The sequence below is a fragment of the Gymnoscopelus microlampas genome, assembly GCF_963454915.1.
Source record: "Gymnoscopelus microlampas genome assembly, chromosome: 1".
Lineage (NCBI taxonomy): Eukaryota > Metazoa > Chordata > Actinopteri > Myctophiformes > Myctophidae > Gymnoscopelus > Gymnoscopelus microlampas.
Genome location: NC_139962.1, coordinates 59,948,634 through 59,976,443, shown reverse-complemented (window position 1 = coordinate 59,976,443; position 27,810 = coordinate 59,948,634). Strand labels below are relative to the sequence as shown.

The following is a 27,810-nucleotide window of genomic DNA, read 5'->3' as shown; positions in this document are numbered from 1 at the left end:
CGGCCACCCCGTTAGCCTGCAGCATATCGTCGCTGTCGGGCGGAAACCTCGTATCTCTTGTATCTCTAGATTTCAACTTTTTATGTTTATTCCTTTTCCATAAATGACTTGCTATTTTCCTGTGGCAATGACAGTTTTGTTTTGTTTTATCATAAATAAATACTGAATGCTACTTTATCATACAAGAGTGTGAAAGTAGTGAAAATGTTTTTCAAAATAGTTTTTGGACATACGGTTTTGGACATACAAGGTTTCCAGTTTCCGCCCGACAGCGCTGATATATTTGCATGATATCGTGCGGTACTCAAAGTGGTGTAGGCGCTCGATCACTACAGAGCTGTTGATGATGTTTACCTTCCTCTACAGGGAACACGCCGTGTCCTTTGTGCGTTTGATGTGACTGCAGTAAATGTCACGTTGTTTGAAATGTCAGTGTCTTTGCCCTAAGTTACCGGTAGATATATATATGAAACACTGTGCGTGACAGCTCTCTGAGGACACGTTATCACACCATTACACAAGAGCAACATGAAACATTCCCCCACCAACCATTTCTTGGGGAAAGGACACTTTAGTCACGAAACTTATAAATTCTAGTCCAAGTGAAGGTCAAAGTTATTTAAATCAGTGTTTACCAACCTTTGGTAGTCCAACATTTTAACAGGGCTGCCAAGTTTCAGTTCCTGGTTTTAGATTTGTTAAACTTTTTTTTTGAATTTACAACTCTCACATGTACATAAACATTCAGATTTCAAATATAAAGTGCTTTCCCATGAGCCACGGATGTTACAAGTTTATCCGACCCGTGATAAGTACCTGTATTTCCCCGCATTGTTCAATAAAAAGCATAATTTAATGCGATCGCCGGCCATTTTCTATAATTCTTTTGTAATGTATCAGAGTGCAATACACCTCTAACCCATTAGTGTCGCATATTTGAAAGCATCGGAGAAAATTCAAATAAAATGGCCGGCAATGGGATTAAAATGCTTTTTATTGAACAATACGGGAGATACGGGTTCCATGATGCTTGTGACAGACGAGTGTCATGTGAACCATGGCTACAGTCTATCCCATCGCGCAGTGCACCTCCCCAAATGGAACCATCGTCCTAAAACACCCTCGCCCCGGGTCTAATCCGGCGGCCACGGTCCGCGAAAAAAATGTGGCAGTTTGTTTTAGGACAAGCGTTCTGTTTTCCACCCGGTTGCTGTTTTTTTTTGTTTTTTTTGCTGTGAGGGGGAAAAAAGCATGTGAAATGGCAAGTGTGGCGTGAGAAGAGGTTAAATTGCGTGACTCTCACTCTCAAAAGGGTGAGACTTGGCAGCTCTGATGTGTGTGTGTGTGTGTGTGTGTGTGTGTGTGTGTGTGTGTAGACCACACACACACTCGTCGTGGACCACTGGACAGATCAACACCAAGTGTCATGTGCACGTCAATATCAATAAGCCAAGGAAGTCAATATCAGAATATTTATGTCTATCTATTTTTCACTTATAGTGAATTTACTGCATATGTCATAGGGTCATACAGGGTCTCCAAGAACCACTGCTTTACAGGCAGGTTCTCCTGTCCACAGAAGCACAGTGCTCTCAGATCGATTTCATACGCTAGGGTTCAAGAGGTTAATGTGTTCAGTGTTTCCACGCAAACGGTCCTGGTCAGAGGTAGCTTACATAAAGCACGTGAAGGGGTGGGGGTGTATAGACGAGGAAAGGGTCCTATATATTAATAGATAACACCGAAAACTATTTTAGAATCACAAAATATAATACAAAGTGGAACGGAACATAACATGGCTCCACTTCTCCAATTGAACTCAATGGACGCGGCCATGTTTTGTTCTGTCACCCTATTACTTTGAATGGTGTCAACGTTCTCTATACACAATATATACAGTATATAACCATAAGCTAACAGTATAAGAACGTCTGTGACTCACCATCATCAACATCATAACCACAGTGGTCAAGTAGGCCGGCAATCTGTCTGTGCATGTCAGCTTCACCTTCTCTCCCTGAAAACACACACACACACACACACACACACACACACACACACACACACACACACACACACACACACACACACACACACACACACACACACACACACACACACACACACACACACACACACACACACACACACACACACACACACACACACACACACACACACGATTATTAAACCATTGAGAAGGATATACATTTGTACTGTGTCTGCATTAGTGCTTTTGCTGACAAACATGGACGTCTCTCCTCCAGTGCACACACACATGCACTGTGGTACACAAGCATGAACGCACACGCCTCCTAGCAGCTAACAGTCACATTGCATTCGTACCTACAGGGAACTGGGTCAGCAAAACCCACACAGTCAAACATGTTTACTGGTCTGTGTGCGTGTGCGTGTGCGTGTGCGCGTGTGTGTGTGTGTGTGTGTGTGTGTGTGTGTGTGTGTGTGTGTGTGTGTGTGTGTGTGTGTGTGTGTGTGTGTGTGTGTGTGTGTGTGCGCGCACGTGTGCATGCGTGGTTGTTAGCCAGCATGAAAACTGTAAATGAACATGAGAGGTGTTAGGATGAAATAGTGTGAGACAGAGTGAGAGATGGCACTGAAGGTGCTTTAGACCTCATTTAACTCCACCGCACGACAGCATCAGCTCCTGTCGACCGTCAGTCTAGTCTCTCGTTACAGACTGTTGCCTCACACAGTTTTCAAATGCCATACAGGTACAATGGAAGCGTTGAAGCGGTTCAATGCTGTAAAGTGGATGTCCGCCCTTCTGTAAATCTAATTAGTTGAAGCATAAATAGCTTCCTGCTTAACAGAAATGGAAATATTATAAATATTGTATATTTTAAAATATATCTTTTAGTGCAGTGGTTCTGAAACATTTTTGGTTCAGGGCACTCCTGTAAATAACTTTTTCATCCACGGCACCCCTGAATTACACTGTTACTTTATAGCACCTTACGTTTCTGTCATATCACGGTACGTAAATATTTCCCCCTAAGATACAATATGTCATGAGGAGATTGGGTGATATTGAAAATAACTTAATACTTGACATTTAACCATTGAACCCCAGCACCTATCCTGGGGGAAACATTTGCCAAAAATAGCTGATCTACAAGCTCACATGTCACGTTGCGACTTGCTGTGAGCTTGTAGATCGGCTATATTCTTTGTATAATACTAGCCTTCATTGGCCTCCAGATTGGCAGCCATAAGCAAAACATGTGACACAAAGGATATCAATGTTCAAAGGATGACACGTAGATGGTTTCATGCACTCCTTTTGGTTTACTCCTGCAAGGTGCTCTTGGAGATGATGTGGAGGCCCTCCTCCTTCAGCCTCTTCAGAGCAGGTCCATAAATGTCCTTAGTCATTGGAACCACCAGACCCTTGGTAGAGATTTCCCCATCAAGCACCATGCGTGCAGCAATGGCTGCTGGGTAGCCAACTGTCTTGGCCATGGCAGAGTAGCCGTTGGGGTCTCCATAAACCACCAAGCTGATGTGTTTGGTCTCCAGCTCTCCGGTCGGGTGACGAAGGCCCACGTCGCTTCGCATTATGATCATGTCTCTCTCACCTTCGCCAAAGGAGAGCCTGGCTTCCAGGTGTTTTGCCAGAGCAGCGAGGATGGTCTCAGCATGTGGTACCATTTCATTACTCAACATCCCAAACCATCTCAGGGTATCCATCTTGAAGTCGTCCCTTCCGATGTGATCATAAACGGCTTCCTCAAAAGCATCAGTGGAGGTGGAAGTGGACAAGCCGATCTGCTTACAGAGCAGGTCTTTCCAGGTGACAGGAGTGGACGTGTGTTCCAGCATGGGGCTGGGATCCGTGTTGATTAGGCCCAATTGTACAAAACCACTCATGGCGCTGGTGAAGCCCTTAAAGCGGAGCGTTCCTCTGACCAATGTATGTGCAGATTGGATGCCGTACGGCTCTGCATACTTGGTGCTGTCGCGGTTGGGGAAACCCTCCAGGTTCAAACCAGGCAGGAAGTCCATCGCTACTGAGGAGTCCATTAGGGCGCCTCCTGCTGGGATGCTCAGCACCTCGTTGTCCTTGAGGAAGACGGCAGGGCTGATGGTGTTTAGAAGCACTCCGTATGGACTCCAGCTAAACTTGTAGCGAAGGGGATTATCTGAGCACTCGGGGGCAGGAAGACCACCACAGAATGAGCTGTAGGACTCCACGGTGCACCCGTCGACCTTGCCTTGGTCGATGCATTCCATGGCCAGCATGTGGTCGATGCCAGGGTCCAAACCCATCTCGGTCACTATGGTGATGCCCGCCTCCTCAGCACTGTGCTGCAGCTCCTTCAAGCCAGGAGCCAGATAGCTGGCTGTCACCATGTCGACCTTCCTCTTGATGCAGTGCTTGGCTATTTGTGGATGGAAGGCGTACGGCAGCAGGCTGATGACCAAGTCATGGTCTTTGACCAGAGAGTCCAGATGTCCCTCTTGACTGGTGACGTCCAGCATGACAGGTATTGTGTTGGGGTACTTGGCCGCAAGCTCCTCCGCCTGGTGCAACAACACCGATGCGACAGTAACCTGAGTCCCTTTATCTCGAGTCAGGTACTCGATGACAGGCCCAGATACGTATCCCGAGCCCAGGAGGAGAACGCGCTTCATTCCACTTTTCTTCATGATTTGAGCTCGTTCCCTACTTTCCCGAAGATTCTCAATGTATTCAAACTTCGGCGTAAGCTTTCCGTTGGAAGCGATGACAGCGTCTCTGACTTGGGGGCTGAAATCCTCTTCTTCCAAGGGCCTGGTAGCATCAGATGGCAGCATCTCCCATATGTAAGGGAACAGGCGATCTCCAAAATACTCTGTGGCATCAACAGGAAGCTGTGCAGGTAAGTTATCAATTGAACACATGAGGATCCCATTTCCCTCCACGCTGTCGTGATCAATGTGCTGGTCGGCGTCGTACATACAGAAAGGTCTGTCTATGGTGGTGCACTCAGTCATGAACTCAATAGAGCCCCCGGTGTCTGCGGATATGTCACAAATGGCTAGCAGTTTGTGTGGTAGCTCCGGACAGCCGCCGGCCGATGCCGCAGAGGGCTTTCTCCTTATCAGTTTCTGTGCGTCCAGACGGCGGAGGAGTCGTGGCGTGTGAGGAGGATCCCAAAAAATCCCGTTGATCAGGCATGTGGTGTACGGCGCCACGCTGGTCCTGAAGTTGGAGGTGTACCGCTCCGGGTGGTGTTCATATTCTATCGGGTCATAGATGCCGTCACTCTTCCTCATGAGGTGATGGTGACGACTCAGGACTGTGGCGTACACTTTAGTCCCATCTCCAGCTTGAGAGACATCTTTCAACTCGTGAGGTTCAACATATTCAACAGGGAGCTCGTTGATGATGTCTTGAGCGCCTTTCGAGACGTTGCCGGTACCAGTAAAACAAAACGTGACCGGGCCAATAGATTTCGGCATGTGTCCCATGGAGATCTCGTACCCACAATCCCTCACTGCTAGGATGGCCTGGCAGACATTCCTGTAGTTGTGAGCCATGCCAATATGCATAAAAGGGGTGTGGTGCCCGAGTGCGAGGAAGCGCAATCCTAAACCGTGCAGAATATTAATCATTCCTGCAACACCAGCCCACTGGCCAAACGCTACGACACGGAACCCATTAGCATCAACCATCTTCTCGTAGTCGATCAGGCGCACTTCTTTTTTCAGAAGGTCGTCCAGGAGTCCCATGTTCTCCTCCTGAGCTTTGATGGTGTGGGAGAAGAAAACGTAGGTTTTCTTGGGGTAGACCTTTTCTTCTGGGGGTCTTTTCACACCAATGATCAATGTGGCTTCTGAAATGTCCTCTTGAATGATGGCACCTGCTTTCTCATAATACCTCTGGTGAATAGCCCTTCTGTTAGACGGCTGGACCAAGACCTTATGCCCGGCGTGGGTCAGCTCCTTGACATGCCGTGGGGCCAGAGGGGCCCTCCTCTCCCACGAGTTGTTGTCCTCACGGCGGATGGCCATGACACTCTCACGATGCTCATAGCGCCGTTGGCTACCGAGGCAGGCCCTCGCTGTTCTGCTCTGGTGACGTAAGAGTCTGAGCATATGACTTTAAATAATCCACTGTGTTCCTGTACAATATTATTAGGACGGGATGACCAATCAGAACTAAGTGATGTCTGCCCGTGTGACCTTTGAGTGACTAACAGCAGAATATGGATCAGAGTCCCGTAATGGTGTTGAGACGTTAGAGGTTCTTTGAAGGTAGAAACCTGGAAGTGGTCGTTTGGTGTGGGAATATGCCTCTCGACAAGACTGTGGTTTCTTATACACTGTGGTTGCACAATGTCTGGCAGTAATGAGGTCACCATTAGTCAATCATGCCCAAATATGGAGTTCTGGGTCACACGTGCCTTTGGCTTAAGGGAGGACGGGCCGGCCAGGACAGACCTCTGAGGTCACACTCATGTCACTACGTCATCACGCTCATGTCACCATGACTCAGCCATAACCAGTGCAGCTACGCCCAAATATGGAGTGTGTTGTCTGACCTCAACTTTTCAATTAAACACAAAATTGCAAAAATGTTCAAAAGTATTTCATAAATAAAATAATAAAATCAAATCATTCCCATGAATAATTCAAAAAGAAACCTTTAAGAAGTAGCGAAACTAAAAACTATTTTGGTAAAAACTAATTACGTCCAATTTCTCTTTTGGATCTTGAGCTAACAAGTTTGGGAACCACTGCTCTAGTCTAGTCGACTGGGAGGGCCGCCATAGGAGGATATCTGATTGATACATTACTCGATCCTTTGCATGGCAGCGGTGACCAGCAACGATTGCTCTTTGACGTGCTACTGTTGTTATCAGCGACAGCTCACCAAGTAAAGTGTTACCAGATCTGTTCTTCTGGTGGATGATCTTTCCAGATATTCTTAGCACACAGAAAGAGCCTGGTGTATGTGCCGCCCAGACCATCTTGCCTGTTAGCAGCGTGCACAAAATCAATCAGCACTACACAGACTGATGAAGTTAAATTGACATCATCACATTGTTTCAGCTTCTGAGTGCATCGTTGTCCATTTATTGTCCGGTAACGTATTGATTGAACGTCACACGCGGCTAACTGAACATCAATTACTATTGACATGACATATTCAGCCTTGAGGCAAATCCTACCGTTTGTCATCTTGAGAGGCTACATAATGAAGTAGATGTATCAGTCTCTCTCGTCTCACTGCCTCATAAAGCAGAGTATAGGGCTGCAAGGTTTTATTATTTTCTTAGCGATAAATCTGTTGATTACTTTTTCTAATCGAAAATCAAGTTTATATATAAACAAAACGACCCAGAATTATTGCTTAAGAACTTAAGTTCTGTTTTATAATATGGCGTACAACAGGGTTGCACATATAGCATAAATGCAAAAACAGCCCATCTACAAGCTCACAACACATCGCAATGTGACAAGGAGCTTGTAGTTGTTTTTTTGTGCTATTTTGTCACATAATGATTTTTAAATATATACATCTTTTATTAATATCTCACAATTCAATCAATTACTTCAATTAACTATTGTAACCCTAAAGCAGAAATGGAATTGGGTGGGATTGGGTGATTCTTAAAACATATATATATGTATTTGTTGGCCTTTCTGCCTTTATTGATAGTATATATAGTAGAAAATGACAGGCAATGAGGAGAGTGACGGGAAGTGACACGCAGCAAAGGTCTTCGGGATTTAAACCCGTATTAGAGCCTATATATCATGTGCTATGCACACTGTGGGATTTGATTCTTACCGTGTCGGTGGTGTGCTCTTCTTGCCTCTGGGTCTTCTGCATGACTCGGAACTCGTAGTCGGCTCTGTAGTGGTCCTGGAAGGGACAGCGACGCACACGTTAGCCACTATGCTACGAACCAAAAACATGATGTGTGACACACTGCTGACCTATCGCAGTGGGTTGCAGTTGGAAGTGGAATGGAGCACGCAACCATTTCCAATACAGTATGTGTGCATGTGCATGTGCACATGTGTGTGTGTGTGTGTGTGTGTGTGTGTCTGTCAGGACCAGGGGGAATTGAGAGAGTTTAAAAACATAAACAAAAAGTTCCATCGTATTCACTGAGCATGGGTGATAAATTGGATATGACGGCTCTCTCGTGGTAGAGGATTTCAGTCTAAAAGTTGAGTCAGTGAGAGTAAATCACTGGTCTGTTGGCGAGAGAGAGAGAGAGAGATGGAGAGAGAGAGAGAGACAGAGACACACAGACAGACAGAGAGAGAGAGAGATGGAGACAGACAGACGAAAAGAGAGAGATATTTGGGGGGGGGGGCACTTCTCCACATGAAATCCCTGTGTCAAGACAGACAGACAGACAGACAGACAGACAGACAGACAGACAGACATGCCTGGATGCAGACAGACATCTGCCCAGGTCAAATAATAGGTGGCAATCCATGGTATGGTATGGCAGACAAGACAGACAAACAGACAGACAGACAGACAAACAGAAAAGTGTAAACTGCAATTGCAGCTGTGTGTGAGTTTCTGGTCATGAGGAGAGGAGAGGAGAGGAGAGGAGAGGAGAGGAGAGGAGAGGAGGCGTGAGTTGCAGGCTGTGAGTCAAGCAGCCTTCATGTCAACTCAAGCAGTCATCGGCGGCCATAAACAGCAGCTACAGTTTAAGTGTTCAGAGCCCACGCTAATGACGGGGTTTAGAAGGACAGCAGCATTATATTAGTCTGTGTGACGACAGACTGAGACAAAGACATGACGGGAGGCAAGTAAAAAAAAAGAAATGAAAATGAAACCAAGCATTACATAACAGCACCCTTCGCGCAATACTGCAGTTCAAAGGGAATAAGGAAGTAAAAGACAATAATGGCATTATAAAAGTGCAAGGATAGCTGTTAAGGGGCAACATTTTCAACCTTATCTCCGTGTAATTGGTCGTCACTAATGCTCATTATGAGATGGCATCATTTCTGTCTAGTCACTCAGAGGTGTCTCAGAGGGCTGTGGAGGGCTTCCTTTTCCAGGAGGAGAGAGGCTGTAGTTTCTATTAGCTTATGGGGCGGCAATGGCTCAGGGGTAGAGTGGCCGGGTAGAGTGAACTGGAAACCGTAAGGTTCCCAGTTCGATCCCGGTCTGGGGAGCTCCCCCTGAGTTAGTGTCGAAGTGTCCTTGAGCAAGACGCTGAACCCCTAATTGCTCCCAATGAGCAGGTTGGTGCCTTGCATGGTTTCCTCCGCCGGTGTGTGAATGTAATGCACAATCTATGTAAAGCGCTTATATATCGCTTTGGATAAAAGCGCTATATAAATGCACCATTTTTGGGACCCCCCTCCTGGTAGGCAGGTTTCTGAACTGTCCACAGCCCTCCTCTGAGACACAGCGTGACTAGACAGAAATGGTACTATCTTATGAGTATTAATGGGGACCAATTATAATGGAGATAAGGTTTGAAAATGGGCAAAATGCTCCTTTAAGAATATGCTAGCTTAAAAGGGTATGTTCTAAGATTGGATTTCAAAGTGACCATAGACCCCATTGCTGATAGATCTTACTCTTGGGACAACTAATGCCTAATTTAGGCATTAGTTGACACTGCCATGCAACAACGTATGAAGCGGGTTTTAGAAGGCTGTACCAGACGATCTGAGGAGCCTGTTAGGAATATACCTTACAACATCATGTTTTTTTGTTTGGATAATTTATTTTTGAAGCATAACCATTACAATCCTGGCAGTTTATTGTGCTTTGCACAGCTCCTAAGCATATAGAGCTTTGGTACTAAACTCAGGTTTTCAGACTAGCACTCACTGACAACAGGTTTGACGCAGGACACGCAACTCAGTGAAGTCACGCCCTACGCTGATCAGAGCCTCACTGAATGCAGCATTAGTCAATGAGGAAGTCTGCAGGGACATTTAGTGATACAAAACGAGTGCTCCCATTATCCGACACCACCATGTCAACAAGGCAGTGGACTGGCTTGTTTTTGTTGTCTGTGTGGATTACCCAAATTCTGGACGATCAAATGTATACATAATTCAAAGACAGAGCAAATAAAAATGCACTGTAAATCTCCTTTAGGGACATTTTTGCTACATGTAAACCTTTTGAACAGAGTTGATTTTTTCTTTGGATTTAAACCACACCGTGGGACATGTTAATCAGCGCGGGGACATTAAAACCAGTGTTTTGGTCTTTGGTAGCAGATGTTGCATTATGAACAAACACCTGCTTGCTGACGTTTGTTGACTAGGGTTCAAGTCATTTACTCTGATCTTGCAAGTCGCTCTGCTAAATGCCTAAATTGTACATTTAATCAGGGCTTTCTTGAACAGAGCAGACAAGAAAGCATTACAGTAATCACGTCTGCTGGTAGTAAAAGCACACATTAAGCGTTCTGCATCACTTTGGCAGTGAAATGGCTGAAACTTGGCAATTCTTTTATGACACAAAGATGCGTGGGTGACACAATTGATGTGGGCTTTTATTGCTGGATGTGAAGACTGCTAAGCATGCAGCTCTCTCTGGGATGTGGTTGCCAACAACCAGTACTTCTGTTTATTTGGAGGGAGTAATAATTCATCCATGTGCTAATGTTCATTTGTAGGAAGTTATAATTCATCTATGTGTTAGTGTTTATTAAGTAGGAAGTTATATACTTCATCCATGTGCTAATGTTCATTTGTAGGAAGTTATAATTCATCTATGTGTTAGTGTTTATTAAGTAGGAAGTTATACTTCATCCATGTGCTAATGTTTATTTGTAGGGAATTATAATTCATCCATGTCATCAAAACAATAGGTTCATTTGTCAATGGGGCTTACACAGTATCATCAGGGTGACACTGAAACCTCCCCATCCATCCAACTTTATATCTTCTTATCGGTTCACAGCGGTAACAGTTCCTCCTTTACCCCTTTACCACATTAGCTACTTCTAACTGGGAAATCCTGAGGCGTTCCAAGGCCAGCGTGGGGATATAATCCCCCCATCTGGTCCTTTGGCTGCCCCGTGGGCTCATCCCAATGGGACATTCCCCGAAGACCTCCCCCTAGGGAGACGCCCAGGAGTAATCCGTCGTCGATGCCCGAACCACCTCAACTGGCTCCTTTCCACCTAAAAGGAGTAACTGCTCTACTCCGAATCCCTCCCGGGTTGCTAAGCTTCTCACCCTATTCCTAAGGGAGATGCCAGCCACCGTCCAGAGAAAACTCATTTCTATCCACAACCATGTTATTTTAGTCATGACCAAAACCAGACGATCATTCAGTTGTATAATACTTAGGTGTCCCACTTAGACAACCTTCTTTGCTGGAAAACACACATTGAGAACATGTGCATTTAACTGCAGCAGAGTCTTTACTAGGGATGTCCGATATTATCGGCCTCCCGATATTATCGGCCGATATTAGCGTAACAATTGATATCGGGAAAATATCGGTATCGTTTTTTGTTTTTTTTTCCTTTATAAATAAGTTACAGGATTTCTTACTGTATATGGTGTGTGTGATATGAAATTTGAGCTTACCCTAATCACAATAATCCCCGCATATATCGGTATCGGTTGATATCGGTATCGGTAATTAAGAGTTGGACAATATCGGTATATCGGTTATCGGTAAAAAAGCCAATATCGGACAACCCTAGTACTTATTAAAGGTGATAGGGGCTGCATGGAGTGAGCAGCCAGATCATGCTGATGTTCTCTTGGGCAAGCCATAGGGAGCATCGTTAGTTATGGAATTACAGCATGGTTTGACAACCTGCATGCTGAAAAGCAACTTGCCCGCATGCACAAAACAGCTATGAAGGTAATAGAAGACCTGGAACGCATCTGTGTCACTTTAGATTTCTTTGGCTATTGAAAAATAGCAGATATACAAGCTCATTTTTCAAAAAACTTTTCAAAAAACTGTTAGGATTTAGAAAACATTTTTAAGAATCGCCTCAGGTCTTAATAGGTTAAAAAAGACCAAGCGCCCATACAGAGTCTGTATGAGCAGGGAGTCATGAAACAAGCAAACACCAGACAAATCACTGTGAATGCGGACTCTCAACATCCCGTCTTCTCTGAATACGAACCTCTGTCATCAGGAAGACGACGCTGTGTGTCAAAGTGCAAATCAAACCGTTCGAAGCTATCGGTTGTTCCAGACTCTGTCGAGCAATGATAAATCTTAGTGCAAGAACTTTAGCACTTTGGCAATTCTTACCGTTTCCTTTTTTTCAGCTGACGTGTTGTCAATATTAAAGTCATACTGTGTTCTTTTTTTGGCAAGACCTCTGATAGCTCTGTCATTACAGTGTCTGTTAGAACTGCAATTCCTAGAATTCAGTTGAAAACAAAACCCTAGAAGTACCACGCCAAAAACGAAAGATGAAGTGAAAGATTACATAAAAAATCACACCTGTGTGAAGGTAGCGGCGCCTTTGATATATTTTGTCATAGATATGTGTTTCTACTAGAGAAACGATATTAAATCTCTGTAAATTTATTTCAAGGCTTCCAGTGGCACTAAATAGTGCCATTGGAAGCGAATCACCAAATGCATTTGGTGATTCCTGCTCTATACCTGGCTTTTCCGTCAACGTTCTGATTGGTCAGGTCCGTCAACGTTCTGATTGGTCAGGCCCGTCGAGGTTCTGATTGGTCAGGTCCGTCAACGTTCTGATTGGTCAGGCCCGTCAAGGTTCTGATTGGTCAGGCAAGGCGACTATTCATGACATCATGAATAGTAACATAGTGATGTCATGAATAGTGACCAATCAGAACGTTGACGGACCTGACCAATCAAAACGTTGACGGACCTGACCAATCAGAACCTTGGCGAGCCTGACCAATCAGAACGTTGACGGACCTGACCAATCAGAACCTTGGCGAGCCTGACCAATCAGAACGTTGGCGAGCCTGACCAATCAGAACGTTGACGCAAAAGCCAGGTATAGAGGGCTAATATCCGCTCTATACCTAAAGGTATAGAGCGGCTAGCGCCGCTAAAAATGACTTTTGTTCAATTCAAAAAGTTACAAAGTATGACTTCAACACTTACAATTTACTTTTGCCGCTGTGGTGTTGTCAATGTTAAATGTATAATCAAATGTCTCTTGTGTTTTAAGATGTCAACACTTCTCTTTTTGAGATAAAAACAGACTGTAGCACTGTTTCCCATCAGTCAGGGACAATAAAGCTTACTATCTCTCTTGAACAGGATTAGGCCAGAAAAACGCCAGGAAAAAAAATTAATTTCCGCAGATGAAAGCTCAACAATGGGCACTGAGCACTCACTGCCAGCGAGGTATAGCAGACGAGGTAGAGACAGAGAGACCAAGGCATTAGTGGCCCGTCAAGGTCATTACTGACATCAACCGTGTCAAATAAAGCACTGGGCTCCAACAGCAGAACGGAGGCCTTCTTAATATCCATATTCAACCTCAAATCATTCATAAGGACTGTTTCAGTGCCATGGACGAAAACATTACTCCTCAATGAGGTCGGCCTTGTCAAGATAAGTTTCTCAGCTGGATTAGATCTAATTTCTCGAGGAATGGAGGATTTGCAATAGGCTCTGTGCATAACTAGTCTTGGATTTCCAGGCGGTGGCATACCCGTTTCCTGTTCCGGTTCAGTTTCCCATAGCGTCACTTGATTGGCAGCAGATTTGAATCGGAAGCTAAATCAAAACAGTATGAGCGCACAGTACCAATCTGCTGCCGAGGGCATGCCACCTTCTGGACAGGAAATCAGTACCAGAGGCTGCTTGGGGCTCACGAGGTTTCAGACTTGAAGTAGCTACTGTATAGAATGTGCGAGAAAACATTCAATAAGAAGGAGTTGGGACAGGATCAAGGGAGCAGGTGGGGGACGTGAAACAATGGTGCAGTGAGAGAGAGAGAGAGAGAGAGAGAGAGAAACTGACTGTGAAGCAGAGAGGTTGTGAGGTTCATGAAGACCATGAACGTGACGCAAGAGCAGCGGACCTGAGGCTGATGGTGTGAGACCTTTGAGGACAAAGGGTGAGTGTTAGTGAGCGCTGAGCAGTGTCTGCAGCAGAAGGTGCTAGAAAAGGTTATGTTCAAAGAACCCAAACAGGTTAACAATAAAAAAAAGAGGAAACTGGATCCAAACCTTATGTTCCTCCTGCAGGACACATCACACACATAAAAAACAGAACAAAGGGAAAGACATCAGTCACATTCAACTCTTCATTTTAGGTCATGATCAAGGGTTTCAAACAAAACAAACATCGGGGTCATTTTATACGTTGTCACTTTGACAGCCTTTTTTTGGTCAAACGTAAAGGGCCACTTTGCAGATTTTTAATCTGAAACCAATTGTTCTATTGTATGGAGGACATCTGAGCATCTGTCATAAGGTAGCCACTCCCATTGCGTTCTGTGATTCCACAACTCCAGAAATGCTCTGGAACAACTATTGTGTGCCAGCCTACAAATAATGCTCTTGATTCTCAAGACGCAAAAAGAAACTGGGACGTTTTATCCAGATTTTCACATCCTGCTCAATAATGGAACAATAGCATTCAGTTTATTAATCAGAAAATGTCAAGACATTGCTATCTAGGCCTATTCAGTGATTTGCTTGCATTTGTGTGAGCTCTGAACGTGGCAGCGTTGTACCCAGTAAGACAATGAATAGGACTGGGGTGATATGGACACAAATAAACATCACACTAACAAAATACCTATAATATCGATGTTGTGACGATAATATCATATTGTGACAATAGTATCTGACGATAATACTACTTTTCTTTTCACGTTTTCAAAAATGGTCCAAACTAACTAAGAATCAAATCACGATATCTATATGATATGGACCCAGCCCTATAATGTAGCATTTCATAGAAAGCTACACTAATGTGTGTTGTGTGTACAGTGATCTACAAGCTCACAATCCACGTTGTTGATGCGACATACGAAATAGAGAGAATGTCAGTGACACACAACAGAGATGTTGGGGGGGGTGATTCCTTTGAGTCAGAGATGTTTGCGGTGGCGTTGAGAGTGGTTTCTTTCAAAATGGACCTGACAAAAACGTCTATCAGGAAGACCACAATGGGAGGTAAAAGTACATTCCCATCGAAAGGAGGCGTCATTCACTGCCGCCGCTTGTTCCTTTTTCTCCAACACGACACAATGTTTTGTATTCGTTGAGGACATAATGTATTACTGTGTTCATTTCTTCATGCTATGTTGATGAATTGAATTACATATACTGTAGGACCACAATGGAAACAAGTTCCGAGAGACTTTTTTTGTGTTATCCCTTTTAGCCTTAATCTCTGACTGACTGACTGTACCACATGCCGTTTACATTTCTGACTAAGAAAGAATTAAATCAATTAAAAAAAACTATTTATAGAAGCTCCTAATATACTACGCCCACATCTTGATATGAGTGCAGGTGTCACTGAGGCATTCTGCTGCAGATGAGAGTAATTATACACCTAAACTGCAGTTGCAAAGGGGGAGATATTATGATTTTTTTGGATGATGACAGGTGTCTCCAACCTGTTTTGACTAAATCCATGTTTAATCCATTCAGACCGGGAATGCATCTGTCATTTTTTAGATTTCTTTGGGCTATTCAAAAATAGCAGATCTACGCTCATAGCGCGGCACCGAGTGCCGTGCTATGAGCTTGTAGATCTGCTATTTTTGAAAAATCGTGATTGTGCAAATCTTTGAATATATATATATATATATATATTTATTTTTTTTTCTTCTTTTTTTCTACAAAATGTCTTCTAAATCCTACAGTTTTTTTTATAAACGTATCTGGCCGTGGACCCCCATCTCACAATATTTTGTTCCAGGGACCCCCCAGAAGCTGTAACAGAGTTAAAAATGTTTGCTTTAAAAAATACATATTCAAAGATTTGCACACATTTCCCAAGATTTTTCAAAAAATAGCAGATATACAAGCTCATAGCGCGGCACTCGGTGCAGCGCTATGAGCTTGTAGATCTGCTATTTTTGAGATCCCGGTCTTAATGGGTTAATGAATCAGAAATGCCTTGATACAAATTTGAATGGCTAATAAATTTGCATTAATAATTTCGATAACAAATTATTATAAAGAAAAAGCATTCATTCATCGTTCTTCACTCATAATGTAAGAATAATGTGTCTGCGTACTGACTGAATCGGTTTAACCACCGGATCTCCAAATATGCCTATATATGGGCATATCAGGTTTGTTTACGGTTATGTCTGAGTCATAGTGACATGCCTATATATGGGAACATCAGGTTTGTTTATGTTTATGTCTGAGTCATAATGACATTGCCTATATATGGGAATATCAGGTTTGTTTATGTTTATGTCTGAGTCATAGTGACATGCCTATATATGGGCATATCAGGTTTGTTTACGGTTATGTGTGAGTGACGTGGCCTGGTCTGCCCGCCGGCCAGCCCTCCCTCCCATTATCCAATTCTAATATAGGATATATATAGCAACATTTTGACAAACACATGTATCCAGTTGTACACTCAACCAGGGTTGCCAGATCTGCTTATTATAATTTCCCCGCAAGATTGTATTCGAAAATAGCCGATCTACAAGCTCACAACGCGTCGCATCGCGACGCGTTGTGAGCTTGTAGATCTGCCATTTTCAAATAGCTGATGTATTATGTTAAAGTGCACATGTGGCCCATAGTCGCTTCTTTTGGGCTGGTTTTCCTAGACCTGGTTGCTTGTTTCTCTCACATAATATGGCAACACTGCACTCGACACGTCCTAAACTCATCTAACACATTTCTTGTCTTTTTAACTCTGCTCTGTGTGAAAGCATGCGAGTGCGACCGTGTTTCATCAGGTATTCAATGGGTGAGTATAAGTGATACAAAATGGATCATTATGTGGGCGGGTCGTGTCTCGTTTCAGCTCAACGTGTGTTCAGGGAGTCGAGTGGGCGTGGTCTCACTCACCTCCTCCTCCTCGAAGCCCGTCAGGTCCCAGATGTAGTTCAGTCTCATCTGCCTTCTCTTCCAGTGTTCCATGAAGATCACAGCTGCACCACACACACACACACACACACACACACACCCGCGCGTTACAATGACCGGCTGTAATACAATACACATCACGTGCGTGTTTGCAGATACAGTATGTGCAGCACCCAGTGGTATAAAAGTAACGAAGTACATGTACTGTACTTAAGTAAAATGTTTAGGTATTTTGACTTTCTTCATTATTTACAATTTAATACTTTTACTTCTACCCCACTACATCTCAGAGGAAAATATTGTACTTTTGAACTTGTGAAATTCTGCACAACGAGTACTTTTCTTTTTTAAGATATTTTTATGGGGGCTTTCCTGCCTTTATTGATAGATTATGTGGAGATAGATGCGATGCACTGTCAGGCTACTACAGAGCCTAAGTGTCCGGACCGCTAGGTCAGCGGTCCGGGCCCCACAATGAGTACTTTTACTTTTGGTACCTTAAGTATATTTTAATGCCGATGCTTTTGTACTTTTACTCAAGTACATTTTGAACACGGGACTTCTACTTGTAACAGAGTATATCTACATTGCAGTATTGATACTTTTACTTAAGTAAAACATGCGAGTACTTCTTCCACCACTGGCAACACCCAACTGATCACTACACACTACACACACACTACACACTACACACACTCTACATTACTATAGCGCTTTGCACCAGTTTATAATAGATGCACTGCGGCTGTTCCCTAAAGCAGTGGTTCTCAAACCTTTTCATGTCAAGGACCCCCAAAATGATATGAATTTGGTCGCGGACCCCCATCTCAAATTCTGTGTTCCAGGGACCCCCAGAGGCAAAAATTGAGTTAAAAATGTTGTCTTAAGAAATATATATATCCCAAGGTTTGCACAAATGTTCACGATTTTTCAAAAATAGCAGATCTACAAGCTCATAGCGCGGCACTCGGTGCCGCGCTATGAGCTTGTAGATCTGCTATTTTTGAATAGCCAAAGTATAAAAAGGTTAAAATGATTGTGACGCTATATTAACACATTTTGCTGGGGACCCCCTGGAACCCCCCCCCCAAAGTACCCCTGGGGGTCCCCGTACCCCACTTTGAGAACCAATGCCGTAAAGCATCATTTATACTTATATATTTAGAAATCTACATATTGTAATGTCGCGTTGCTTCATATAATAGCCTAATAATAATTTAAAAACCTTCATAGAGGTCATTGTGACACAGTGGTATAAAGGTGACACAGACAGACGCTAGCTGTAGACTGTGATCTCTCTCTTCTCTCTGGTCCGTCTGCTGACAACAGATGGCGCTGGCAGGACATCAGAGGAGGAGGAGGGAAGTGTTTGTGCATGCACATTATGTGCATGTGCGCGCGCGCATGTGTTCGGAACAGGGTGTATTCACCCTCTTTGGTACTTTTAACCCAAAAGCCATTGGCCCTGGTAGCGCGACAGATTGTGCTGGGGTGTGTGTGTGTGCATGCGTGCATGTGTGTGTTTTAACGAGCGTGTGGCATTTAAAAAGCCAAATTCAAGGACGGCCAAGGGGCACTAACGAGGCACCCGCACCTTTTAACTCTGAAAGTGTAAAGGTGGCGCAGTGGTAAAGTGAACCCACCACCCACGGAGGTTGTGGGTTCGAATGCACCGCGGTGCATCCGGCTTTGTCGAGCGTCTACACGGACACAATTGGCCCGTGTTCGGGGGAGGGAAGCCGGAGAGGGAAAAATAATTGGCTACTCTAAATTTTAGAGGAAAAGGCAAACAAACTCTGAAAGTGTAGTGAGGATTTTACTGTGCAGGTTGGAGAGGTGCTAGCCCTAGGCAGAGAGACCGAGCAGCTTAGATGCAAAAATATATACTTTTATTTATTGAAAACATCTGTACAGGTGTGAAGAAGTGGGTGACATTTTTTCCCCCCGTCCGTGCTCCAAGAGACACGGTGCACTAGCCTGGGACCAGACGAATCTGCCAGTGCAACAATAAAAATGCCGTCGGCGATTTGGATCTGGCACCGCTCCGTTGTGAATCCTCGCATGACAGATACTGTTCTAAGGAGTTGTCCTTTAACCACTTAACCCTTTAAGACCTGAGGCGATTCTTAAAAAAAATCTAAATCCTAACAGTTTTTTGAAAAAAATCTAAAATATTTTTTTTTAAATTTTTCAAAAATAGCAGATCTACAAGCTCGTAGCGCGGCACTCGGTGCCGCGCTATGAGCTTGTATATCTGCTATTTTTGAATAGCCAATGAAATCTAAAGTGACACAGATGCCGTTCCAGGTATCAATGGGTTAAGCCCTGTAGTACTTATAGTGGACATAGCTGATCTACAAGCTCACAATGCATCATGATTCAGTTTACTGTGGAGCCATGTCATCTGTTGATTTGATTTATTTGAAAATTGTTGAATATTGTTGCCTATAATGACTTGCTCAAAATAGGGACACCAGGATGAATGTGGTTAAAGCACAGTGACACTTTGCTAGAGGTTTGGGTTGTGTAATATTGGCGAGAGAGGGGGAAAAAAGAAAGGTGCCCATGCGTATAGACCCCTCGGGGGACCCCGGTCAATGAGGTTTAGAGTGTTTAATGCCGCGTGACCGCATTAAGTCGATCCTACGACGCAAGCGGCCTTGAGATCAAATGTACCTTTTTTTTCCCAGCAATTTCATTGGCCACCGTCTTCCCTCGGGGGCTCCAAACGTTCGAACACCTTCTCCCCCACGCAGCGGGGACACCATTGTGTTTTAGATATCGATTGGCTTTGCTTACACAACATTTCAATTCCACTCACACCTCACAGGTACGCTTCATTTGGCTTAGAGGCAGAAAACGAAATCTAATATGTTCTAATATGTTCAAACAACTGTCCTCGTATCTCCACCAGAACAACCTCCTGGACTCCAACCAGTCTGGGTTCAAAGTGGGTCACTCGACAGAGACTGCCCTCCTGGCAGTGGCGGAGTCACTCCATGCCGCTAGAGCGAACTCTCTCTCCTCTGTCCTGATACTCCTGGACCTGTCTGCAGCGTTCGACACAGTGAACCATCAGATCCTCCTCTCCACCCTCGAGGGGATGGGTGTCTCAGGCTCTGCACTCTCCCTGTTTGCATCCTACCTGACGGGTCGCTCCTACCAGGTGATGCTGGGAGGGTCTGTGTCTGAACCACACAGGCTCACTACTGGGGTTCCCCAAGGCTCGGTTCTGGGTCCTCTTCTCTTCTCTCTCTACACTACATCTCTTGGTGCTGTCATCCGCTCCCATGGCTTTTCCTACCACTGCTATGCCGATGACACCCAGCTGATCCTCTCATTCCCCCCCTCTGACACACAAGTGGAGGCACGCATTGCTGCTTGCCTGGCTGACATCTCGGAGTGGATGTCGACGAACCACCTGAAGCTCAACCTGGACAAGACCGAGCTGATGTTCATCCCGGGGAAGGGCTGTCCTCACCGAGACATGGCCATCACCATTGAGAACGCTGTGGTGACGTCAACTCGGACTGCGAAGAATCTGGGTGTGACCCTGGACGATCAACTGTCGTTCTCGGCTAACATCGCATCAGTGACACGGTCCTGCAGATTCCTCCTCTACAACATCAGGAGAATTCGGCCCTTCCTCACGGAGAAGGCAGCCCAGGTGCTCATCCAGGCTCTTGTCATCTCCCGCCTGGACTACTGCAACTCCCTCCTGGCTGGCGCTCCGGCATCTGCCATCAGACCCCTGGAGCTTGTTCAGAAAGCTGCGGCTCGTCTGGTGTTCAACCGCCCCAAGTTCTCTCACACAACTATCCTTCTCCGTTCCCTGCACTGGCTCCCCGTAGCGGCTCGCATTCAGTTTAAAACCCTGGTGCTAGCCTATAGGGCAGTGAAAGGAACAGCTCCCTCTTACCTCCGGGTATTGGTCAATGCCCACAACCCTTCCCGACCACTCCGGTCGGCCACCAAGGGGCGACTGACTCCCCCGCCACTCAACGGTCCTTCTGGTCGATCGACACGGTCACGACTTTTTTCTGTTCTGGCCCCACAGTGGTGGAATGAACTTCCCACTGATGTCAGGACAGCAGAGTCACTGCCCATCTTTCGCCGCAGGCTGAAAACCCACCTCTTCAGGAAACACTACCCTTCCTCTTTGCCTGGCCTACTTGTTGTTAACTAGTTTAGGAACTATTGTTGTATTGGATTGATTAGCTCGTGCTCATTTGATTTGGCTATTTTTATCTCATGTGCTTGAAAGTAGATAGCTGATATATTGCACTTTTACCTTAGCGCTAGGTATACTCTTGGTTGCTTGTTTTTACAGGAAATACACTTAAGACCTCTGGTGATTAGTAGTTTCGTTCCCTACCTATGTTGAATACACTTATTGTAAGTCGCTTTGGATAAAAGCGTCTGCTAAATGACTGTAATGTAATGTAATGTAATGTAATATGTGTGTCCGGGAGGAAAATATTCACAGACCTGGCCAGTGGCAACCCTAGTCGTTAAATGCCAGCAGTTCAAAGTTACATTTATGCCTGCTGTCTGAAGCCAGCATCTGTCTCAATGTGCGCAGAGGAAAGTGCGCTCCATTGGGTATAGTAACCAAGAAGGTATAGTACTCGTTATGCAGAATGTCCCATCTCACAAGTTTTCAAATCTATAAATGTATAAAAATATTTTGAAAATAGCCGATCTACAAGCTCACAATGCGTCGCATCGCAACGCATTGTGAGCTTATAGATCGGCTATTTTCAAATGGCCGAAATGTATATAGGGTTGAAGTGGTTAATTTTGTAATAATAATCAAAATCTACAAAGTAACTAAAGTTTTCATATAATTGTAGTGGAGTAAAAGTATAATATTTGCCTCTGAGATGTAGTGGAGTAGAAGTAAAAGTATTGAAAATTGGAAATACTCAAGTAAAGTACCATTTTTACTTAAGTACAGTACTTGAGTAAATGTACTTATTTACTTTACACCACTGGGAATTAGGCTACATAGGTTCCCATGTAATTAATTCCCATAACGCTACAACTAATAGCTGACTTGCAGAAGTCCATGTGAACCCAGAGAGAGTGTATGAACATTGTTCCGTGTTGTGTGAATGGATGGTTCTGATGTCAGGGACATCATGTAGTGTAACTGCTGCGTTCCTCCTCACCCCAGAGAGCCATGAAGATGGAGAAGAACACGGTGGCGGGGTTATCGAAGAGGTGGCTGGCCCGCGCCGTGCCACACGCCGTCACCAGCTTCCAGTAGCTGCACGCGCGGTCACACAGCGGACACATGGTGATGTTGTTCCTGGGGTCACAGATCTCCATGCTGAGAGAGGGAGGACAGAGGGAATGACACAAGGAGAGAAGGAAGGAAGGTAAGACGGAGAGAGACGGAAGAGGAAGAGTACTGGTGATTAAAAAGAGTTCAGGCTCACTTTGGCGCACACACGCACGCACGCACGCACGCACGCACGCACACACACACACACACACACACACACACACACACACACACACACACACACACACACACACACACACACACACACACACACACACACACACACACACACACACACACACACACACACACACACACACACACACACACACACACACCAGCCATATTGGACAGAAATTGGGCCCCTTCCTTGCTTCCTTCACAGGTGTTACCAATGACACTAATGAAGGCTCTGTTCCATTTAGTGTAGCACAGTGGTTCTCAAACGTTTTAATTTCAAGGACCCCCATAACTCTGAGAGTGTACAAATGGAACCAAATGGACCCGGGAGGGTCCATTTGGTTCCATTTGTACACTCTCAGAGTTACACCCTCTCAGGGAACCATGAGGGTCCCTGGACCACACTTTGAGACACACTAGTATTTCTAGTGAGCCAACATGCACAATATCAGCACCCTGACTCTGTTTGACCAGAATGGAACAGAGCCTTCATTAGTATCATTGGTAACACCTGTGAAGGAAGTCAGAAGAGACCAAATTTTTCTCCAAAATGGCTGCTGTGCATAGAGCCTATTGACCCCTAACTTCCCCTAGCTCCCCCCTTGAGCGCTCATCATAACCATCTGAGCAGCCATCAGCTGGGTGAAGCTGAAACAGAATTTACCCTGTGTGGGTGGGACTAAGAAGAGTCTCCCTTTCCATTCCCTTTCCCTATCATGTCAATTCAACCAAAGCAGCGTGCCAGTGTGGACACGTCAGCCTATCGGCCATCTAAACGAGCCAAAACACATTACATGTTCCTAACATGACTGAAAAAAGAGACACATTCCCGCGATTCAAGCAACGTGATTATTTGATACACCTTAAAAAGGACTTGACGCCGTACAAACGGAGCAGCATGATGAGGGATTTTGGTGGACAAACTGCTGCAGAGTTTAACTTTGGACGGGTGGACAACTAAACTAAACTTTGTAACCAAGTTGTTGCTGTCGTCATCTCAAATTGACCCATTAAAAGTGTAGTTATTTCCAACACAGTGGCAGAATAAAATACTAAATCCACGATGACATGCTTATTGCTTCAATGCAACGCCACATTAAAGTACATCAACAGTCGGTTGTTGAACGAGCCTACAGTATACGCGCATTACCATTGACAGCCCTAATATACGATAGATTTGATTACTTGTGGAGAACAGATGGTTCTCCACATTGCTCTGCTCAATGAATCAAAGCAAAAGCATATGATTTCCCTCGCAGAGAACTTCCTGGTATAGAATTCATACAACTTCGCCTGCTGCCCCCAATAGAACGTATTGTTTTGGCCAGAAGAATGTTACACCATATGGACGCGTTGGAAGATGCTCTACTGCCCTAAATCAACCATACACACACACACACAGACAGAAAGGAGAAACTAATCTCCATGCCTAGCCATGTCTGTTTATACCTGAGACAGTCAGACTGAACGGGTCACAGACTGTGGTCCCTGCAGGCTTCAAGATGCATTGTGCCCGTCTCCAAGCACTCCAAGGTTACATGTCTGAACGACTCACCTCAACTGTCAGTATTTTTCTTTTCTTTTTCTTTTTTTTACATTTGTTCCATGCTGCCTGCCATGCTGGACCCATGGCAATTTGCATATCATCAAAACAGATCCATCAACGATGCACTTGCCATGCATGGCTCTTCACACCGCCCTCTGTCACCTGGAGGAGGTGAGGAACAGCTGGGTATGAATGCTGTTCATAGACTACAGCCAGTAAAGGATTAGGCGCCGGAGCTAATCCAACTAAAAGTCAAACTTGGAAAGGAGAGAGTGTGAACGCACGTTTACCTGCTCACTCGCCATGGTGTTTTTTCCTCTCTCTCTCTCTATTTCCACATGTCCTCTCATCAAGTTGTAAACATTGACAACTACATTGACATGAGGGGAAGGCAGGGCCTTTGCGTTATTCGCGGAGTCCTCTGCAACTAACGTAGTGAGCGTAGGAGTCAGATCACCCGGCTCACGGGCGCAACCATTTTTCGAACAGCGAGTAATAAAGTGTTCAAATTTTGGCGATTTTACCAACGTAACTCGGTTTCATTTCACCCACAGTCCTTTTCCATTGCAGGAAGGGAAATTGAGGGGAAAATGTGAAAGTTGAATTAATAATAAATAGGGTTGTCCGATATTGGCTTTTTTACCGATAACCGATATACCGATATTGTCCAACTCTTAATTACCGATACCGATATCAACCGATACCGATATATGCGGGGATTATTGTGATTAGGGTAAGCTCAAATTTCATATCACACACACCATATACAGTAAGAACTCCTGTAACTTATTTATAAACTTATTTATAAACTTATTATTTCAAAAACCGATACCGATATTTTCCCGATATCAATTTTTATGCTAATATCGGCCGATAATATCGGGAGGCCGATAATATCGGACATCCCTAATAATAAATAGCCTAAAATAAAAACGTATAGTATTGTACGTGCATTTGGGGTGACAGAACACCTTCTAGATTTCCCGGAACGCAGTTCAGCCATGTGCAGCTGGATACTGGACTTCCTGTTGGGCTGTCGCCAGCATGGGAGATTGGGCAGCATTCAATCAGACTCACTGACCATCGAACACAGGAGCCCCTCAGGGCTGAGGGCTAAGCCCTATCCTCTACTCCCTGTAAACACACGACGGTGTGGCTATACGCACAGGTCCGACGTTGTCATCAACGTTGTCAGGAGAACAACCTTGCTCTCTGCGTCAACAAGGCCAAGGAGCTGATCGTGGACTACAGGAGGCCGAGGAATCAATGGCGTTGTGGTGGAGAAGGTCAGCGACTTCAAGTGACTCGACGTACACATCGCTAAAGACCTCGAATACACACCATGCACGCGATGAAAAGGGCTCGACAATGTCTCTCAGCTACCTCAGACGGCCGAAGAAATTCAGTCCCCGCATCCCCAGGATATTTTTCAACAGTAGAATGATAATCCTCCTGACAAGCTACGTCACCACCTGGTATTGGAACTGCACCGCCCTCGACAACAAAGCATTACATGAGCGGATCGTCCGAGATGAGCCTCCCTCCCTACTGGATATATAAGATATAAGTGGTGCCTAGCAGCCAATTAAGGCTGAGCAGATCATCAAGGACAATCACCAGCCCTGCTACTACTGAGTTAACTTAGTGTTACCCGTTACCTATACTGCCCTGCCAAGGTAAAGAGCAGTAACTACGGAAAAAAAAAATCACTGAAAAATGGGGTTTAAAGTGATTCAACTGGTCAGCCAAATGAGATATCGGCATATAAGTGATATTACAGTCATTTTGCATCTGTTGTTGAGGTAATTGTTTATCCCCCAAAATCACAAAGGCTAATTTGACCTTTGGGATACACAAATAAGTCGGCGTGTCCAAAGAGGATAGAGGATAGGTGCCTTTTTTAGTGTTTAGTGTACAAATGACAATTCATGTCTACACTTTTCAGAGTTACAAATGGATGAATTAACACTGATGATTGTTCTGTGTGTATTTAAATAAAAATAAATGTGTTTACTGTCTGTAAATGGAGTATATTTCCCTGTGTGTTTGTGTGCGAGCGTGTGTACCTGGGTATGTCATCGTCAACAGTAGCACAGCCGTACAGGAACACGATGACACCAACGATGGCAGCCGGTATCAGCATCTGTGTGTAGACGCCCAGCCAGGCAAAGTAAAGACCCACCTTCTCCCCAAAGTACTTCCTGTGGGATTACAGACAGCACATGTTTTTTTCCTTCTTCTTCTTTTTCTTGTAGTTTTCTAAGCAAAATATTGTAGTCAGTCTGGTACTTGGATTCATGAATCCACAAATAAAGTAGGAGTTTGAGAACCACTAGAATACAGCATGCTGAACAAGAACAGTACAGAACTGAACATGGCGATAAAAATGTAATTATACAGGAACTCCTACAAATCAGAATATGATCTCATTCTCCAGATTCAGCATGAAAGCCTGTTGTAATGAAAAAGCCGTTCCTAGTACAGTACATGGACCAGGTCAAGATTAAAAGGAATTATAATAAATTGCCCTTCATTAAAAATGTATGTAGAGGTTTTATGATATCATCAATGACACACTGACTTTGAACTGAACTGGAACTTAATGTTTAATGAAGTGAATGTGCCAAATATTGCCGCCACATTCTTACCGGCCATAACCATAAACTTGACATGAATGTATCATTTAGGTATTTTTATTAACTAAATATCGCTGTTTATTGCTATTTTTGGTCGCTATTTTGTCTTGTTGCCAGAACGTAGAGGAACCGTAGTGGTGTGGACTGCAGACTTGCAAAGAAAAGACATCCAAGGCACTCTATCTTTGGTGAAAAAATATTTAGAGATTTATTTTGAGCAAGGCAACAATATGACCAACGCGCAGTGGTGGAAAAAGTACTCAAATGTTTTACTTAAGTAAAAGTATCAATACTGCAATTCAGAAGTACTCTGTTACAAGTGAAAGTCCGGAATTCAAAATTTACTTGAGTTAAAGTACAAAAGTATTGGCATCAAAATGTACTTAAAAAGTACAAAAAGTAAAAGTACTAAAATGTTTGAAAATAGCAGATCTACAAGCTCACAAGCTCTATTTTCAAATAGCCTATGTATAAAATAGGGCTAAAGTGGTTAAAGGTAGGGTAAGTGATATTTTTTGGTTAAAACAAAAAGTATTTTGTTAAAAGGTTAAAATACTATATTCTGATAGTAATCATTGCTATAGAGTGTTTTTTCAGTAACAGATGTCTCCCTGTCTCTCCAGCTCTTTAATAAACAGAAAATATATTTTTCGGTAGCAGTCAAAATCTCAGCCAATCAGGTGAAAGTACCTATTTTTAAGCTTAATTTGTATAGTGTTCCAGTTCCAATTTTGTCTGCTCATTTCTTTGTATCATCACTTCCAATTTCACTTGTTTAATCTGTATCCTGATTGAGTTCTCTGTCCTGGTTGGATAAAATTGGAAATGAAACTGAAACTGAAACGAAAATGCATTTTCTGTTTAATAAAGAGGTGGAGAGACAAGGAGACTCCAAATACTGAACAAACACTCTATAGCAATGAGTACTATCAGAATAGAGCTATTTAACAATTATTTTAACCAACGCAAATCACTTACCCTACCTTTAATGTATGCTTAATTATGTATATCTTCAAATAATTGTAGTGGAGTAAAAGTACAATATTTGCCTCTGAGATGTAGTGGAGTAGAAGTAAAAGTATAAACAATTGGAAATACTCCGGTAAAGTAAAATTACCTCAATTTTGTACTGAAGTACAGTACTTGAGTAAATGCACTTAGTTACTTTACACCAC

The 27,810-nt window shown here is 44.0% G+C and overlaps 2 protein-coding genes across 6 annotated transcripts in view; both read right to left on the bottom strand.

Annotated features, from left to right (window-relative positions):
- ano1a (anoctamin 1, calcium activated chloride channel a) overlaps positions 1 to 27,810 on the bottom strand; it is a 116,996-nt gene that overhangs the window by 26,273 nt on the left and 62,913 nt on the right. For 4 of the 5 annotated variants that reach the window (XR_014600704.1, XM_084056163.1, XM_084056164.1 and 1 more), the window contains 6 exons: positions 26,066 to 26,200; positions 22,158 to 22,318; positions 16,969 to 17,051; positions 14,143 to 14,154; positions 7,799 to 7,873; positions 1,943 to 2,017 (listed from right to left, as the gene is read on the bottom strand). Coding sequence is in view for 4 of the 5 variants with exons in the window: in XM_084056163.1 (XP_083912289.1) it covers positions 1,943 to 2,017; positions 7,799 to 7,873; positions 14,143 to 14,154; positions 16,969 to 17,051; positions 22,158 to 22,318; positions 26,066 to 26,200 (541 nt within the window). In the remaining variant the exon portion in view is untranslated. The remainder of the gene's footprint in view (positions 1 to 1,942; positions 2,018 to 7,798; positions 7,874 to 14,142; positions 14,155 to 16,968; positions 17,052 to 22,157; positions 22,319 to 26,065; positions 26,201 to 27,810) is intronic. The other variant, XM_084056162.1, reaches the window with a different exon arrangement.
- LOC311047380 (alpha-aminoadipic semialdehyde synthase, mitochondrial-like) lies at positions 3,307 to 6,099 on the bottom strand (the record flags this gene model as incomplete). The annotated part of the gene is made up of 1 exon (XM_084060078.1): positions 3,307 to 6,099. The coding sequence occupies one exon, from the start codon at positions 6,097 to 6,099 to the stop codon at positions 3,307 to 3,309; it is 2,793 nt and encodes a 930-aa protein (XP_083916204.1).